Source organism: Paroedura picta, chromosome 14, assembly GCF_049243985.1.
Source record: "Paroedura picta isolate Pp20150507F chromosome 14, Ppicta_v3.0, whole genome shotgun sequence".
Taxonomy (NCBI): Eukaryota; Metazoa; Chordata; class Lepidosauria; order Squamata; family Gekkonidae; genus Paroedura; species Paroedura picta.
The window spans coordinates 38,733,889-38,749,180 of NC_135382.1; the positions used below are offsets into that span (position 1 = coordinate 38,733,889).

General features: G+C 50.6%; 1 protein-coding gene across 1 annotated transcript; it reads left to right on the plus strand.

Moving 5' to 3' along the window:
- Positions 1-520: 520 nt before the first annotated feature.
- Positions 521-1,700, plus strand: FOXL1 (forkhead box L1). Its single transcript, XM_077310191.1, has one exon. It carries the CDS (start codon positions 572-574, stop codon positions 1,625-1,627), a length of 1,056 nt encoding a protein of 351 aa, XP_077166306.1. The 5' UTR covers positions 521-571; the 3' UTR covers positions 1,628-1,700.
- Positions 1,701-15,292: the final 13,592 nt, after the last annotated feature.

Below are 15,292 nucleotides of genomic sequence, written 5' to 3' on the forward strand. Positions count from 1 at the left end.
CAGCCTGGCTCCCCGCTGTTTCCCCTCTGAGTCCCAGCAGCCACTATGATGCTTTGTGCTCCAGCGTCAAAGGACGGGGGTGGAGGAGGGAGGGGCGGGGAGGGAGGGGGGAGGACGTGAGATTTCAAACATCAGATCAGTGCGTTTATATATTGGGTGCCCGGAAATTTTTCCAAATAAACACAGCTTGATTCGACTTGGGTGGGCAGACTTATCAACAGACTAATGCTATAAACAAATGAAGGGGGAACCGGGGAGACCCATTGGCTGGTACCGGCCGAGCCACGTGGAAGGGCCCGCTCGGCGCAATGAAATTTTAATTAATGTGGGTGGGCTGCGCAGCCCCCCAAACGACTGTTTATCGGAGACAATTTATTTTCCAGCGCTAAGTCAACACAGAATCGCAAACTTACAACAATTATTTCACATTTCCTCCCTCTCCCAGCCCCCCCCCCCCCCCGCCCGCCCGCCTTTCTCCCTTCTCTCCGCCTGGAAAAGCGCGATGAAGCGGCGGCAGAAGGCGAGCGGGCGACGGACAGGCAAGGCGCACTCGCCCTCCCGGCCGGCGCGGATGCGGGGGAGCCCCGGCACGGTCCCCCCTCGACGGCGCCCCCCTCCAGAGCGGAGCCCCGCGCGGCCGCGGACCATGAGCCGCCTCTACGGCAGCGCCCTGCCGTCGGGCCTGGCCGCCCCCCCGGTGGTCTACCTCTACGGGGCCGAGCGCGGCGGAGGGCTGCCCGGGGCGCTCAGCTTCGCCCCGACGGGCGTCCTCAGCCGGCAGGAGCCGCCGCAGAAGCCGCCCTACTCGTACATCGCGCTGATCGCCATGGCCATCAAGGCGGCGCCCGAGCAGAGGGTGACCCTCAACGGCATCTACCAGTTCATCCTGGAGCGCTTCCCCTTCTACCACGACAACAAGCAGGGCTGGCAGAACTCCATCCGCCACAACCTCTCGCTCAACGAGTGCTTCGTCAAGGTGCCCCGCGAGAAGGGCCGGCCGGGCAAGGGCAGCTACTGGACCCTCGACCCGCGCTGCACCGACATGTTCGAGAACGGCAACTACCGGCGCCGGAAGAGGAAGCCCAAGGGCGCCGTCGGAGGCGAGGAGGCCGAGGAGCGCCCCAAAAGGCCGCGGGAGAGCCCGCCCGGCGACCAAGCCCCGGAGCCCAGCGGCGCCAAGGCCGGCAGCGCCGCCGGAGAGAGCCCCGGCGGGCTCCGTCCGCGCGTCCAGCCGAGCGCGCCTCTGCAGAGCCCGCTGCTGCGCCCGGCGCCCGCCTCCCAGGGCCCGTCGGGGCGCGCCACGACCCCCGCCCTGGCTCCGGCTCGCCCAGCGCCCGGCCTGGCGGACCCGGACGGGCCGAGGAGCTCCGCCAAGCCGCAGAGCTTCAGCATAGACAGCATCCTGGCCAGGAAAGCCCTCCGCCGGCCGGCCAGAGGCGACAAAGACCTCTCCAAAGGCGACGGCTCCTCAGACGGCTGCCCGCTTTCCGGCGCCGATGCCCGCCCGGCTTTCAACGCCTCGCTGGTGCTGGATTCCCACGTCCAAGGGCGCTTTTGCCAGCTGGGGATCCCCTTCCTCTCCTACTTGCCGCTCCGCTTCCCTGAGACCGTGTTCCATTTCCAGTAGCCCCGACGGCCTCTGGCGCCGCCGCCTCCTGCGCCAAAGCGGGTTGCCAGGAGCAACCGAATGCAAACACGGGACCGACCCGGGTGGCGGGGGGGGGGGGAGTGGGGGAGGCCTTGGACGGCGATGCGCCAGTGCGCGGCGGTGGCGGGGATTCCCACGTGCACCGGGACCAACCCGGGGAAGGCGAAGAGCTCCGTCTGGCGCGAGGTGAAGCCTTTACTTCGAAGTCAGCGCACCTGCTTCCTCCGCCACTTGCTTGCTCTGGGGTAATTCCCTCTCCACGGTTTAGAGGGTTAAAAAACGAGCCTTTGAGCTTTGCGCAACCGCTTTGCGGATCGCGTCTCTGAGTCGGAACAATTATCTCCTCCAATAGCTTCCTGAGGGTCCTGAGCTTTCCTGCGATCCTCAGGAAAGCATCTTGGAAGTCGGTCGCATTTGCAACAAATGGGACCTACTTCCGAGTAAACATAACATTAGAGGCAGCCAAAGTACCCCCTTTCACCTGCTCTGGTTCTGCATAAAACTTTTTCTTTCTTTCTTTCTTTCTTTCTTTCTTTCTTTCTTTCTTTCTTTCTTTCTTTCTTTCTTTCTTTCTTTCTTTCTTTCTTCCTTCCTTCCTTCCTTCCTTCCTTCCTTCCTTCCTTCCTTCCTTCCCTCCACAGACTGCATTGTACTTTAGTATTAAGTTCCTGGTTTAGGAAATTGCCAGTCAAAAAACAAAACAACCTCCATTTGAAATGGTGTTTCTTACCACAGAGGAAGGGTAGTCAAACTGTGGCCCTCCAGATGTCCATGGACTACAATTCCCATGAGCCCCTGCCAGTGAATGCTGGCAGGGGCTCATGGGAATTATAGTCCATGGACATCTGGAGGGCCGCAGTTTGACTACCCTTGGAGGAAGACCATTAGGAAGACCAGACTCCTGTGCCAGTGTGTGTGTGTGTGTGTGTGTGTGTGTGTGTGTGGCTGGGGGTTGGGCTCATCACAGACTGCTTGCTTCACCTTGCTTTTATTTTTAAAGTGGCCCTAATAGTACGTCCGTGTTTAGACAGAAAACATTTCACGCCATGTAATTTGTTTTCGAAGGGCACGGTACACCAACAGGCCCTCATTAGTAACAAAGTCCATTGACCACAGCAATAAAATTTCAGGTGCAGTGTGGCTTACAGGAAACTGGAGAAATCCTCTAGAAATACATATATTCTTAAACATCATTTTCGTTCAGACTTTTTTTATTTTTAAAGCATTCCTACATATATTATAGAAAAGGCGGGGCTTTAATTATTTTATTCTTGCTATAAATAACTGAGGCTCTCTTTGTATAGTAGTCGGTAAATATCCTTTAAAGTTTTTTTTTTTAAAGATACTTATATTTTTTTGAATTTTCATTATTAAAGAAAACCTATATTCAATAAAATATTTTGATAAAACCAAATGGTATTCTGCTCCCTTCCTTCTTTTATATCAGCGGTCCCCAACCCCCGGTCCGGGGACCAGGACCGGTCCGTGGATCAGTTGGTACCGGGCCGCGGCTCCTTCTCGTCCTCCTCCCCGGATGCTGCCTTGGGGGCTGCCCTGCCACTCTGCCGCCAGCTCACCTTTGGTGCAGCACCCCCCAGCAGGCGGCGGGAAGTCAGGGGTGCCGGCGGGAAAGCAAGTGGAGCAGGGGCTCGGGTGGTGGGGACATCCCCTTGGCAAAGGACTACCCCCCCCCTTGAGGCCTCAGTAAAATTGTCAAACGTTGACCGGTCCCTGGTGATAAAAAGGTTGGGGGCCACTGTTTTAGATGATTTCTGAGCCGAACTAAAAGGAGATCAGGGGATGGGGTGGGGGTAGGGAAGCAGATATGAGTTAGAACAGTGAGTGAGGAGCTCGAAAGAAATGAAACAATTGCAGACCTGAGACGACTAGTCCTCAAGAACACTGGAGGTTGCTGTGTCAAAGGCCCCTCTCACAAATTCACGGGCAATCCATTTTCAGGAGGGAACTCCTATTTACAACAGGAGGATGCTAATACTGGCCTACCTTACAAGACTGATGTGCGAGAAACTTCTAAGCATGGTGTATATGCAAAGTATTCTTATGCATTCCCCCCCCCCCCTGTTATTATGATGAGATACTTGGTCACATTAGGAGAGAAGAGGAGACTCCACTGGAAAAGACCAGAAAGCAGCAGGGAAGGAAGAAGAGTCAGTTGGATAGACTCCCTCAAAAAAGCCACGAGGACGGTTCCTTTTGCAAGACTTGAGCAAGGCTGATAACAATGGGACATTTGGGAAGACGTTAATTCATGGTGTCACCGTAAGTCAGAAGTGACTACACACACACACACACACCACAGTCCTCGGATATAGTACTCCAACGTGGTGTCTTTCTGATCGTGGGCCTTTGAACCCCAGCCAGGTGGCCCCTCTCCAGGCTCGACTGAGTTCTTTCCCAGAAGTTTGCTGCAGTTTGGGAAATGCTGTGGAAAAGCTGCAGAGAATTCAGATGGGGCATGAATGCTCTCCTTGGCTGCGATGGGAAGCCTGGCCAAGTGACCCACACACACACCCCCTCCCTGAAGACAAGAGAGGCTGCATGGGAAAGCATTTCTCCCGCCCCCCCCCCCCTCCTCTCCCAGCTGCAGTGTCTGTTCTCCTCCAACCCATCAAGGCAGGCTTGGGGCCTGAATGCAGGAGGAGGAAGAGAGCCTGAGCCCAACAGAGGCAGCCTGAGGACTTCCTAGGAAGTCCCTCCCTTGGAAGCAGCTCACGTTTCCCCCCTATTGTGGGGAGATGGACCCCTTCCTCCCAGCTGGATGCAGCCAATGCAAGCTGGAGCTGTTTGTGGGGCAGTCCAGGGCCCACCCATAAGTGCATGCTTCTCAAAGTACTATCAGCACCGTGCCTGATGCTTTGGTGAGCAACAACGGTGGGTCATAAGGACATAAGAAGTTGTGAGGGAATTTTGCCTTCCTAGAGCAGGGGTCGATGTGGGAGTGGGAGGGGAGGCAGCAATGAATTTCCTGGGTTGGACTAGATGACCCTTGGGGGTCCCTTCCAGCTCACTGTTTCTATGTTATATATTGTGTCTTGTTATGTGGAGATTTGCTCACGTGCTTCTGGCGAGCCCATAAAGATGACACGAGGCAAAAAGCCATGTCTCACTTCTCTCCCGCAAGAGGTATTCTGTCCTGGGACACAATTTGTCCAGTTTCCCATTGAAAGGCTGTTTAAGCTGATGACCAGCCATCTTGTGGCAGTGAGTCCCAGAAGCTGAATCTGCCCTGCAGGAAGACGTCCTTCCTCTTGCTGCCTCCAGCTCTAGAATTATGGGGGAGAGAAAACCCCAAAGAAACAAAGAAACGGTCTTTTCTTTCCATTTCCTTTGCACGGTGCATAATTTTATAATTTCTCCTTCTCTTCAGCCGCTTCTCCCCTGAACTTAAGGGCCTCAAACATTTCATGCCTCTTATTATATTTTTGTCCCACCCATCCTCAAAGGAGCTTGGAGTAATGGGAAAATACTATTTTCTGTCTTCGCTGCCCTTTTATGTAACCTTGGCAAAACTCACCCTAAACTCAGTTGGCTTTAAAATGAAATGAAGCGCATGCGGGGGAGGGGGGGGGGCTCTGGATGCAGAGGAGGGGGGCAGAAAAGACCGAGGTTGCATGGCCACACGGTGTGGGGAAAGGGCCAGACTGACCAATTGGGTCTGGGGAGGGCTGTATTCGAATTCCCACGTGTCCCTGAAGCTCCTTGGCCTGCAATCCTGAACAGGGTGACGCTAGTGCAGCTTGGATCATGGCCGTGAGCTGCATCTGAGGTGCCTGAGCGTCCTTGTGGGAATCAGAGAGGGGGAAAGACCCTGTCAGAGAGCCCCCTTCCCACCCACAGCCGCTCCTAACCACACTGCTTGGCCCTCGTGCTGGCAAGTTCCTGTAAATTCCTACTGGCATGAGAACTGCTTGGTTTTGTGTGCAGGCTAATAGCCGTGTGCACCAAAATAAGCTCTCTCCCGTCCCCTGCTTAAATGCCTCCAGCCAAACAAAAACCCATTCAGCTGAGGCCACAACTTGGATCCCAGACGCTCCCTTCTCTTGGCTGCCTCTGGGTCCACCCCTGCTCTGCGGCTTCCCATCCTGCGTCTCCTGAAAACACCAGCCCTGTCCGACATCATGAGTCGATTCGCCTCCTTCCCGAGGCCACCGCTGGCCGCCTTTTTGGCTCGGAGGAGAGAAGGAGGCTGCCAAAGGCCGCCCTGTGTGATGAGTCTCCCTTCCTGCCTTCCATGACTTTTCTGCCTGGAGGGTTGCCATCAAGGATGACGCTGCACACCCGGCCAGAGCCGAGCCATGCAGCAAGCGCTGGACTTGGCCCCCTTCAGCATGCCAGGAGGACCCCTTTGCCAGTTACCTCCCAGACGGAGCAACCTATCTCCTCTGTGCAAAAAGTTGCAATCTACCTTCCCCCCTTATGAACTAGTTTTCTAGATGCAAGGAGCCAAACAATAGTACTGGATGTTTCAGGACCCCTTTGCAAATACCTACCTGACAGGAGGCAATCTAGCTTATCTAAATAAATAAAATAAAAAACTGCAGCCTAGCTTTCCCCTTTTATAAACTAACTAGGGGCCAATCCCATTGCACTCAGGAATACAAAGGGTGCTAGACTGGGGTGGGGTAGAAGAACTCTGTGGATGGCCTCTCCTTCCCCCCCCCCCCCAGGACCTGGAAAGGCTGCAGGCTGGAGGCCCCCAGGAAGGGAACTCACTGGCAGGGGCAGCTCTCACACAGCAGGGATTTGTAGCCTCTGAATCTGGGAGGGAAGTGGAAGGAGGAGGGGGGGGGGGTGGTCAGGGGTGGGGGCAGAATGTGATTGGCCAGCCGCTGGACAGACAGGCAAGCTGGTTTTCTCAGATCCTGTAACCACTTTAGCGCACTGAGCTCTCTCTATTGAATTGCAACCATTGGGCTTGGAGAGACATGGGTTCAAATCCCCATACAGTCCTGAATCTCCCCTTCACCCTAGCCTACCTCACAGGGTGGCTGTTTCCATGTGGGGTGGGTGTGTCCTGCAGTTCTTCAGGATTCCTACCCTCTTCCGGGATCCGTAGGAGTTTAATCTTGGGGAATGGCAGAGGAGAGAGGAGCCAGGTGTCTTCGGTTTCGTGAGTACGCATGTAAACACATGGCCGAAGCCTGTCCCGCCCCTTCCATTCCGTAACAGCAAGGACGCCAAATGGCCTCGACCCACAGCTGTTGCCCCCACTAAGAACAACCCGCTCCTCCCGCAAAGCTAAACCTCTTGACGTTCTAAAATGACAACTGATGCAGCTCGTCCATTAAGAAGAAGAAGAAGAAGAAGAAGAAGAAGAAGAAGAAGAGCTGGTTCCCTACCCGAAGGAGGCTCAAAGCGGCTTACAGTCACCTTCCCATTCCTCTCCCCACAACAGACTCCCTGTGAGGGAGGTGAGGCTGAGAGAGCCCTGATATTCCTGCTCAGTCAGAACAGTTTTATCCGTGCCGTGGCAAGCCCAAGGTCACCCAGGTGGTTGCATGTGGGGGAATGCAGAATCAAACCCGGCATGCCATATTAGAAATCTGCACTCCTAACCACGACACCAAAATGTCAGAAAGAAATCATCTAGAGCTGCGGCCGGCGGAAGACTATTCCTACTACAAGGACAGGAAAATAGGTACGTGAAGCTAACCTGTCTCTTTTGAAATACCATTGATGAAATGCACTGGAGGAATTTTAGGGGCAAAGACTCCTTCAAGGGTGTTCTCCTTCCCCTATGTGGGGAGAGCCTGCTACAGCTTTGACTGTATACTAAGGACCCCTTTACCCCCTCTGCATTTCCCCTCTGCTCTAATCGAGCCAATTGCAATTTGCAGGGGACCTCTGCACCCTTTACAATCCCCCCTCCCAACTTCTAACTGGGATTAAAAAATTGTTGGTCTCTGCGATGCTTTTGGATTTGAATCTAAGTAGCCAAAACACATCACATTTGGGAATTTCTCCCTTCTTCCACTGTATCCCTGACAAAACCTTGTGAGGTAGATTAGGCTGGGAGAAAAGTGACATGCCGGAGGGAGAGTCGATGGAGATTTGAACCTGTCTCTCCTTGGTCCTGGGCCATCCGTCTAACCACTGTACAATATCTTTGCAAGGTGTTTGGAGATGGGATGTTGCTCATCAAATACTGATTATGAACTTTTATTAGGGATGTGTCTGGTCACCCTGGGAAACAGATGGCAGATGGAAAAGTACGCTCATGGCAAATTTGGGGGTTTATGGCTTGTAGGGTGTGTGTGTGGGGATTGGTTGTGCATCTACACCCTCAGGATTAGAAACTTGTTCTCAAAATGAGGGAAAGTGGAGATCCTTTGATCGCCACAATAGGTCTTCTACACCCCATGGTAAGATATAAATCCTATAGATTACAGGCCCCTCCTTCCATCAGACTGCAAGAAACTTCAGCCGAGATTCCTGCCGAAGAATGGAACATATTGAGAATAACGTTCAAGCAAACACAATTTATTTTAATCCAGCTTCCGTGTCCATTCAGCAAAGCATAAAGAATGTTTGTTTAAAAGATCACTGCTAAATTTAGCATGAGCTCACTCAGCCGAAATCGGAGCGACATTTTTAGAGAGCACGCTGCAAATCAGGAATGCATGGAGAAACAAATAAACTTTCCCACATTTTTGGAAAGCAGGTCAAAAATTTGCTTGCTGTTCCTTGCACAAAGCGTGCTTCCTAGGCAGGCGGAACGGGACACGTGTCCTCTCAGGAATCGGATACGTCACAGCGAACAGAAGGCGAACCATTTCAATCTATTGTTATTATGGACGGACATTGATGCAGCCGACCCCTGAGAGAACAGGAACGTACCTTCCCTTACCCTGGGTGTGACTAATAAAACCCCAAAGCAAATCATAGAGATTTAAGTAAGTAGAGGGTGGAGTTCCTTGAACATGCACCATCTGAAAAGGGGTGGGGGAGTTTTTTCAGTTATCCCCTTTTGGCATGAAGTAGAACCATAGGAGAGACCTTAGGGGGAAAAAAAATAAGGAAATAGAATTGAGTCAATTTCCCATCCAATGGAAGGGATCAACATGACCCCAATACTGTCCCCGTCTAAACACCACAAGCCATAATCACTGACCAGGGACCGCGCATGGGACAGCACAAGCTACCTGACCTCATTATGAGTGAGGACAACATGAATATGGAACTGGAGATTGAATACAACCTTGTATTTATTTTTCTCCACTTTGAGGTCAGTTTGACCCGTTCCCCCTTCCTCTGTCAATGTGTTGGTTTTTGCTGTACAGTGACAGCTCCCTGGGCCCTGGGTGGACTAGGTGGCATGTATGGCCCCTTGCAACTCTAGGGTTCCATGGCAGGGGCGGAGATTGAACCCGAGACATTCTCACGCCGAGCAGAATCTCTTCTTCGGAGCCTTGGCTTCTCCGGGTGCGAATGCATGAAGCTGCTTTATGGTGTGTCAGAACCTCAGCATTCTCTCCTCAGACTGCCGGCAGCTCTCGAGAGTCTCACTGTCTGACCCCCGTTGACTTTCTCAATGAACACACTTGGCATTAGCAGCAAAAGCAGTTTATTGAGGTAGCGATACGAAGCTCGCGATTATTCTTGCTGAAGCCGATTTGATAGGCATTGCACTGATCAACATAACTCCGGAAACCCCGCCCCCAGCTGGCAAGAGGTGGGTTTCCCCTGTTCCCAGGAACAGTGCCCAAACGACTCTCATGCCCCAGCTGCACAGGGCATCATTCGTGCAAGGATGACCCAAGGCCAGCCTCCTTTCCCATGGTTCCATACTCCCAAGAGAAGGTTGGCAATCAGACGTCACAAACAAACAGGCCATGCAAAGCCAGAAATCCCCTTCACTGGCGCTGTTGGGGATTGAACCTGGGACCTTCTGCAGGCCAAGCAGAAGCTGTGCTACAGAACCTCATGCAAACTCAGAATTGTCTCAAAACGTCTTCAGTGTTCCCAGACACCCTTTCTAAAAGCGGGAATTGTGATTCTCTTGGCAGGAGCTCCGCGGGTGTTGGTGCCCTGAAAAATGCCAGCCTTGCTGCCCTCTGCAGCTGACCCCGGATACTTGGTTATGATGTCCGCTGATCCAAGCCCTCCCTTAGAAGAATTCCTTATGGTGGAAACAATGAAGAAAGGAACTATCCGGCAGCCAAGAGGAAAGAAAAAAAATGAAAAATGAAAGGCTTCCCCCCCCCCTCTCTCTTTCTTACAAATGTTTGTTTTGTTTGGTCTGTTTAACTTGTGGTGGAGCATTATAATATGATTATAACTTACACGATTCCTCAACCTCAAACGGGATAAATTCAATTGCGCAGTGACAGGCCTCGTCAACAGAGCCCCAGGCTGGAGGAAGGTTAGAGCACAGTTTGGGTGAAATCGAGATCTGGGGATTTGATACCGTTTGGGACGCATGGGACACACATGCGCAGATCTGGAGCCAGGTACAGAGCTGGCGGAAGAGTAGGCAAAAAGGGGCTGCATACAAGAATCAGGGTGGTGGCGATCCTGAAAAAGCCAGCGGTGGGGAGGGACAGGGGTGGGAAGAACTGGGAAGGTCTAGGGGCGGGTGGGTTGATGGAATCTGGAAAATTATGACTATTGGGGGAGGGAATGGCTAATACCGATTTTTGTTTAAAGGCGAGATATTTCCGTAGTGTGAAAAAGACCGTCATTATTTAAACTGAAATGTTGAACTGAAATGTCTATGACTGTTGGCAGGTCTAGAGGGGAAGGTCAGGAGGGGGTGGGGCCGTTCTCAGCTCTTGTGGCCCTTTCTTATATGTCCAGACAAATGCTGATCGCCACACAGAGGTCAGAAAGGAATTTTCCTGCAGATGGGACTAGCCAAGGCAGGGGTAGTCAAACTGCGGCCCTCCAGATGTCCATGGACTACAATTCCCAGGAGCCCCCTGCCAGCGTTCGCTGTCAGGGGCTCCTGGGAATTGTAGTCCATGAACATCTGGAGGGCCGCAGTTTGACTACCCCTGAGCCAAGGGATTCCGGGGGGTTTCTTTTGCCTTCCTCTGGACATACAGCAGGAGGGAGAGGGTGGGTTCAGTGCAGGAGGGGAGGGGAGGTAGTGGGAATTTCCTGGACTGTGCGGTGGGTTGGGCCTTGAGGCCCCTTCCAGATCTGCTTCCATTTCTATGGCACATTATTTTTAAAAAATGCTTATTTACTTAAATTTATGTTTTAAAAACAAATCATAGGTGGGAGAAATCACCTCGGCCCCCATCCTAACTGTGCATACATACATCAGATGCATACAGGGATGACCATGGACCAACTAAAAGGAGCCGTCATTGAGAGAAACGAATGGCGAAAACTTTCCTATAGAATCACCGAGGGTCGGACATGACTGAACGGATAACATCATCGTCATATTTTTAAAAAACACAAACAGGGAGATTTTTGCTCTGAACTGGATGGTCCAGGCTAGCTCGATCCCGTTAAATCTCAGAAGCTAAGCAGGGTTGGCCTTGGTAAGGACTTGGATGGGAGAGCTCCAAGGTGAAGGAAGATGGAGGTTGCTACGTAGAGGCAAGCTATGGCCAACCTCTTCTGTCTGACTCTTGCGTTAACCTGGATGGCCCAGGCTAGGCTGAGCTCACCAGATCTCACAAGCTAAGAAGAAGAAGAAGAAGAGTTGGTTCTTATATGCCGCTTTTCCCTACCCGAAGGAGGCTCAAAGCGGCTTACAGTTGCCTTCCCATTCCTCTCAGGATCATCCCTGGTTAGTACTTGAACGGAGGCCTACCAAGGAGGTCCAAGGATACAAGGCAAAGGCAGGCAATGGCCCACCACTTCTGTTAGTAAAACCCTCTGGAGTCACCGTAACTTCTCTATGATGTGATGGCCCTTTCTACCAACATCATGGAGATGTTTTATTTGCAGAATAGCAAGTTCTGCATTTGATGAATGGCTCTACACAGGCTGGGTTTATAGCCTATGCAGAGCCCCAAACTTGGGAAGGAGCTCTTCAGCTCCCCGGAGAGGTCTGTCCTCCCTGGAAATCTCAGCAGGGTCCCGTTCAGTGTAAACCGCCCAGAGCTGCAAAGAAATGGGCGGTATAGAAATCTAATTAAATAAATAAACAAATAAAATAAATCTCCAGCTGCTTCTATTGGAAGAGCCCCCTGGAATCAGAGAACGGCTTGGCTTTTGAAACTGTCAGAATCAAACCTTTTTAAAAAGTTGGCAGTCCACGGACATAATTTTGCCTCCGTCGTCTCTCCGTTCCCTTCTCGCCCGGCATTCCTGTCAGGACGCCTGCTCCAGAACATGCTCCGAAACCAGGCGGTGACTCTGGAAGGGTTATTTATAGGGGCTCATTAATCAATAAAAACTTCCAAAAACAAGTTTCACTCTTCTATGGGGAAGCCAAAGAAAACGGACCTCAAGACAGGCTTGTGCAGAAACAAAAGCAAGCAAGCCAGAGAGCGAAGTTGACATCAAGATGTTTAGTGAGAGGAAAATCCTGATTTCCAGGAAGGCAGAGGGGGAAAGCGGTACAGTCAAGAACCCTGTCTCCAAAGGAGCTCAAAGGAAACCAATAAACATCAGGTTGATTCAGCCCCTTCTTTGGATTTTCATAGGCTAGGGGCATCTGGGAAGAATCTTCAGCCTCTTGGCATGAACGTACATGAAGCTGCCTTATACGGAATCAAACCATCTGTCCATTAAAGCAGGGGTAGTCAACCTGTGGTCCTCCAGATGTCCATGGACTATCATTCCCATGAGCCCCTGCCAGCATTTGCTGGCAGGGGCTCATGGTAACTGATAAATGATACCCTGATAAATTTAATAAAATCAGAGTCCAGTAGCACCTTTAAGACCAACAAAGATTTATTCAAGGCGTGAGCTTTCGAGTGCAAGCACCCTTCATCAGACTGATAAATTTAGCTTGTTATTCCTGTAAAGCCCTTGTGTCTGGTAAACACCTTCATTATGCTATTTACTAATCAATGACGTGCTTATATATGTGCTCTTATAACTCTCATATGGGGTGTTATGTGATCTTATAACTCCAATTTCATTTTGTCTGAGGAAATTTGCCACGCACGTGAAAGCTTACACCTTGAATAAAACTTTGCAGGTCTTCAAGGTGAACCTGGACTCTAAATTTGTTCTGCTGCTTCAGACCAACACGGCGACCCTCCCAAATCTATCTTCACGGAGAAACCTGCATGGTTTTTCACCCCTTCAATGAGAACCAGTCCCAAATCTCTCTCCTCAGTCAGCTCTTTCTTTTCCAGCCAGATAGAAAAGCATGGATTGCATTCTTGACCTTTAAAAAGGTAAAAAAAAAAAAATCCAAAACCCAAAAAATGGCAGCATCTTGAATCTAAGCTATGGTTAGGCGAAGTTTTCATAATGGACCTGCTGTTTTCTGCTGGCGATCAAACCGCAAGTTAAACATTCTCTGGGCTAAGCTGAAAAAATAAAAAAATGGGGTCAACTGAAGGTCTGAGGCCCAAAATATGGAAACGGGTGCCAAAAATGTTGGCCCTCAGTTTGGCTGGAGGTCCATCTTCTTAACTGATTTGCTAAAGAAGCCCGATCCTTTCTAACGTTTATACTGGCAGAAATCCAGGGCTGTACTTAAAGCCAGGCTTACGGAAAAATTGCTTCTGTGCCTTTAACAGCTGTGGGGCAGGCAGAAATTCATTGATGCTGCTGCAGTAATTATTGCTAAATAATATTTTTGGGGGGGGTCAAACTCACCCTGCTCCTAATGCCCCATGGTCTCTTAGAATCACAGAACCATAGAGTTGGAAGGGACCTCCTGGGTCATCTAGTCCAACCCCCTGCACTATGCACTATGACCTGGACATATCATAAGCTCAGACCGAGGTTTGTTTGCAGATCAGAACAAGCAGAATTTTGAGGCATTCCCCTTTGGACCCTGGGTAGCATCATCATCATCATCATCATCATCCAAGACCCAACTCCTATTCCACTGTCTACTGAATGTCCCTTCTTGCCCGATTGTATTGACTCACTTTTTATTTATTTATTTATTTTTATTTATTTATTTTATATTTTTATACCGCCCTTCCATATGGTTCTGGGTGGTTTACATGTAACATCATTGCAGTAATTACATAGAACATTGCAAACTTTGTGTAATCCGCCTGGAGTCCAAGTGAGAAAGGGGGACTAAGACATCAGTCCAATAAATATAAATAAATAAAGCTTCGCTGCTTCAAATTTAGGTGGCACAGGGACCCTGCAGGAAAAAAATTGGGGTGCCGTTACGGTTTGTATAGCCAGATGCAAGATGAAAAGGCTACAGCTACAGCTTTATACTGCTTCAAATCTCAGAGACAAAAATGGCCCTCTTTTTAGGCAGAAATTATATGTTTTGGCCCCATCTCTAAACTCTGGAGACCTGCCCAGCTTCTGACAGGTGTCTAGATGGAGGAAACCCTATTCTGAAGGAAAACATGTTGCCCTCTCCATGAAGCTTTCCTTCATTTTATATATACATTTATGCTATTTATATATAATCTTCCGTTTTGGTCAACACATGTGGCATGGCGTCCTTTGGGAAAAGCTGAAGGATCCCATGCAGCTTCAAAGGCACATGCAGAGGATCCTGAGTCCCAGGGGCCTGGGAGTAGATGTGTTTGCAGTACATAAATAGCATCTTAGCTGCCCAGACTGTTCGCCTAGGCCAGGGGTAGTCCATGGACATCTGGAGGGCTGCAGTTTGACTACCCCTGGCCTAGGAAATCACAGAGGAGAAGAAAACTGACGAACGGGCTATGTTCGTTATTCTTAAACAGAAACAGCAACACCAAAACGAGATCCGGTATTAAACTCATTTTCAAGGAAATCAGAGTCCAGTAGCACCTTTAAGACCAGCAAAGATTTATTCAAGGCGTGAGCTTTCGAGTGCAAGCACTCTTCGTCAGACTAAGAACTGACCATCATAACAGTAGGAATATATATGATGGTCATTCATTCATTCATTCATTCATTCATTCATTCATTCATTCATTCATTCTATTTATATATCACCCTCCCCTGAGGCTCAGGGCGGTTTACATGGAACTGGAGAAAAACAGTACAAATAACATGATAAGTTGAACAACAGCGATATAGTCACAACAGGAGAACAATAAAATAATGGAACAAACATGGCGAGAACGTCCATTTTAACTGTACTGACGGCCCCATGGGATGGACAAGTTGGTGGTGGTTTTCATGGGAGGGGGGGGGGCTCAGGGGCCAATGGGAAGTGACTGAATTCAGGTCGACCTCAACCAAAAGCCTGGCAGAAGAGCTCCCTTCTGCAGCCCCTGCGGAGCTGTTTAAGCTCTGCTAAATAAATAATAATAAATATTGGTCAGCAACTGTGCCATCAGCCCTTCTCTTGTGGGTCCCAGCGACAGGCTTGTTTCAGACCCCTCCGAAGGGTTTGGCTTCCCGTAGCAACCAGGCCTGCCCCTTTGAATCTGTGACATCACTGCAGACCCCCAGGCGGAGGGCTCCCGTGGCCCGTGGTGAGGTCATATGCCCTGGTGGCCATGATTAAAAGAAAAAAGTGATGGCATCTCTTAGAGGTTCCCATGGCAGGCTGTGCCGGCAATTAAGCATCCTTCCTGAAGG

Bases quoted from the DNA above. Each gene is read 5' to 3' on its own strand.
- FOXL1 (XM_077310191.1), top strand. From the start codon at position 572: ATGCGGGGGAGCCCCGGCACGGTCCCCCCTCGACGGCGCCCCCCTCCA.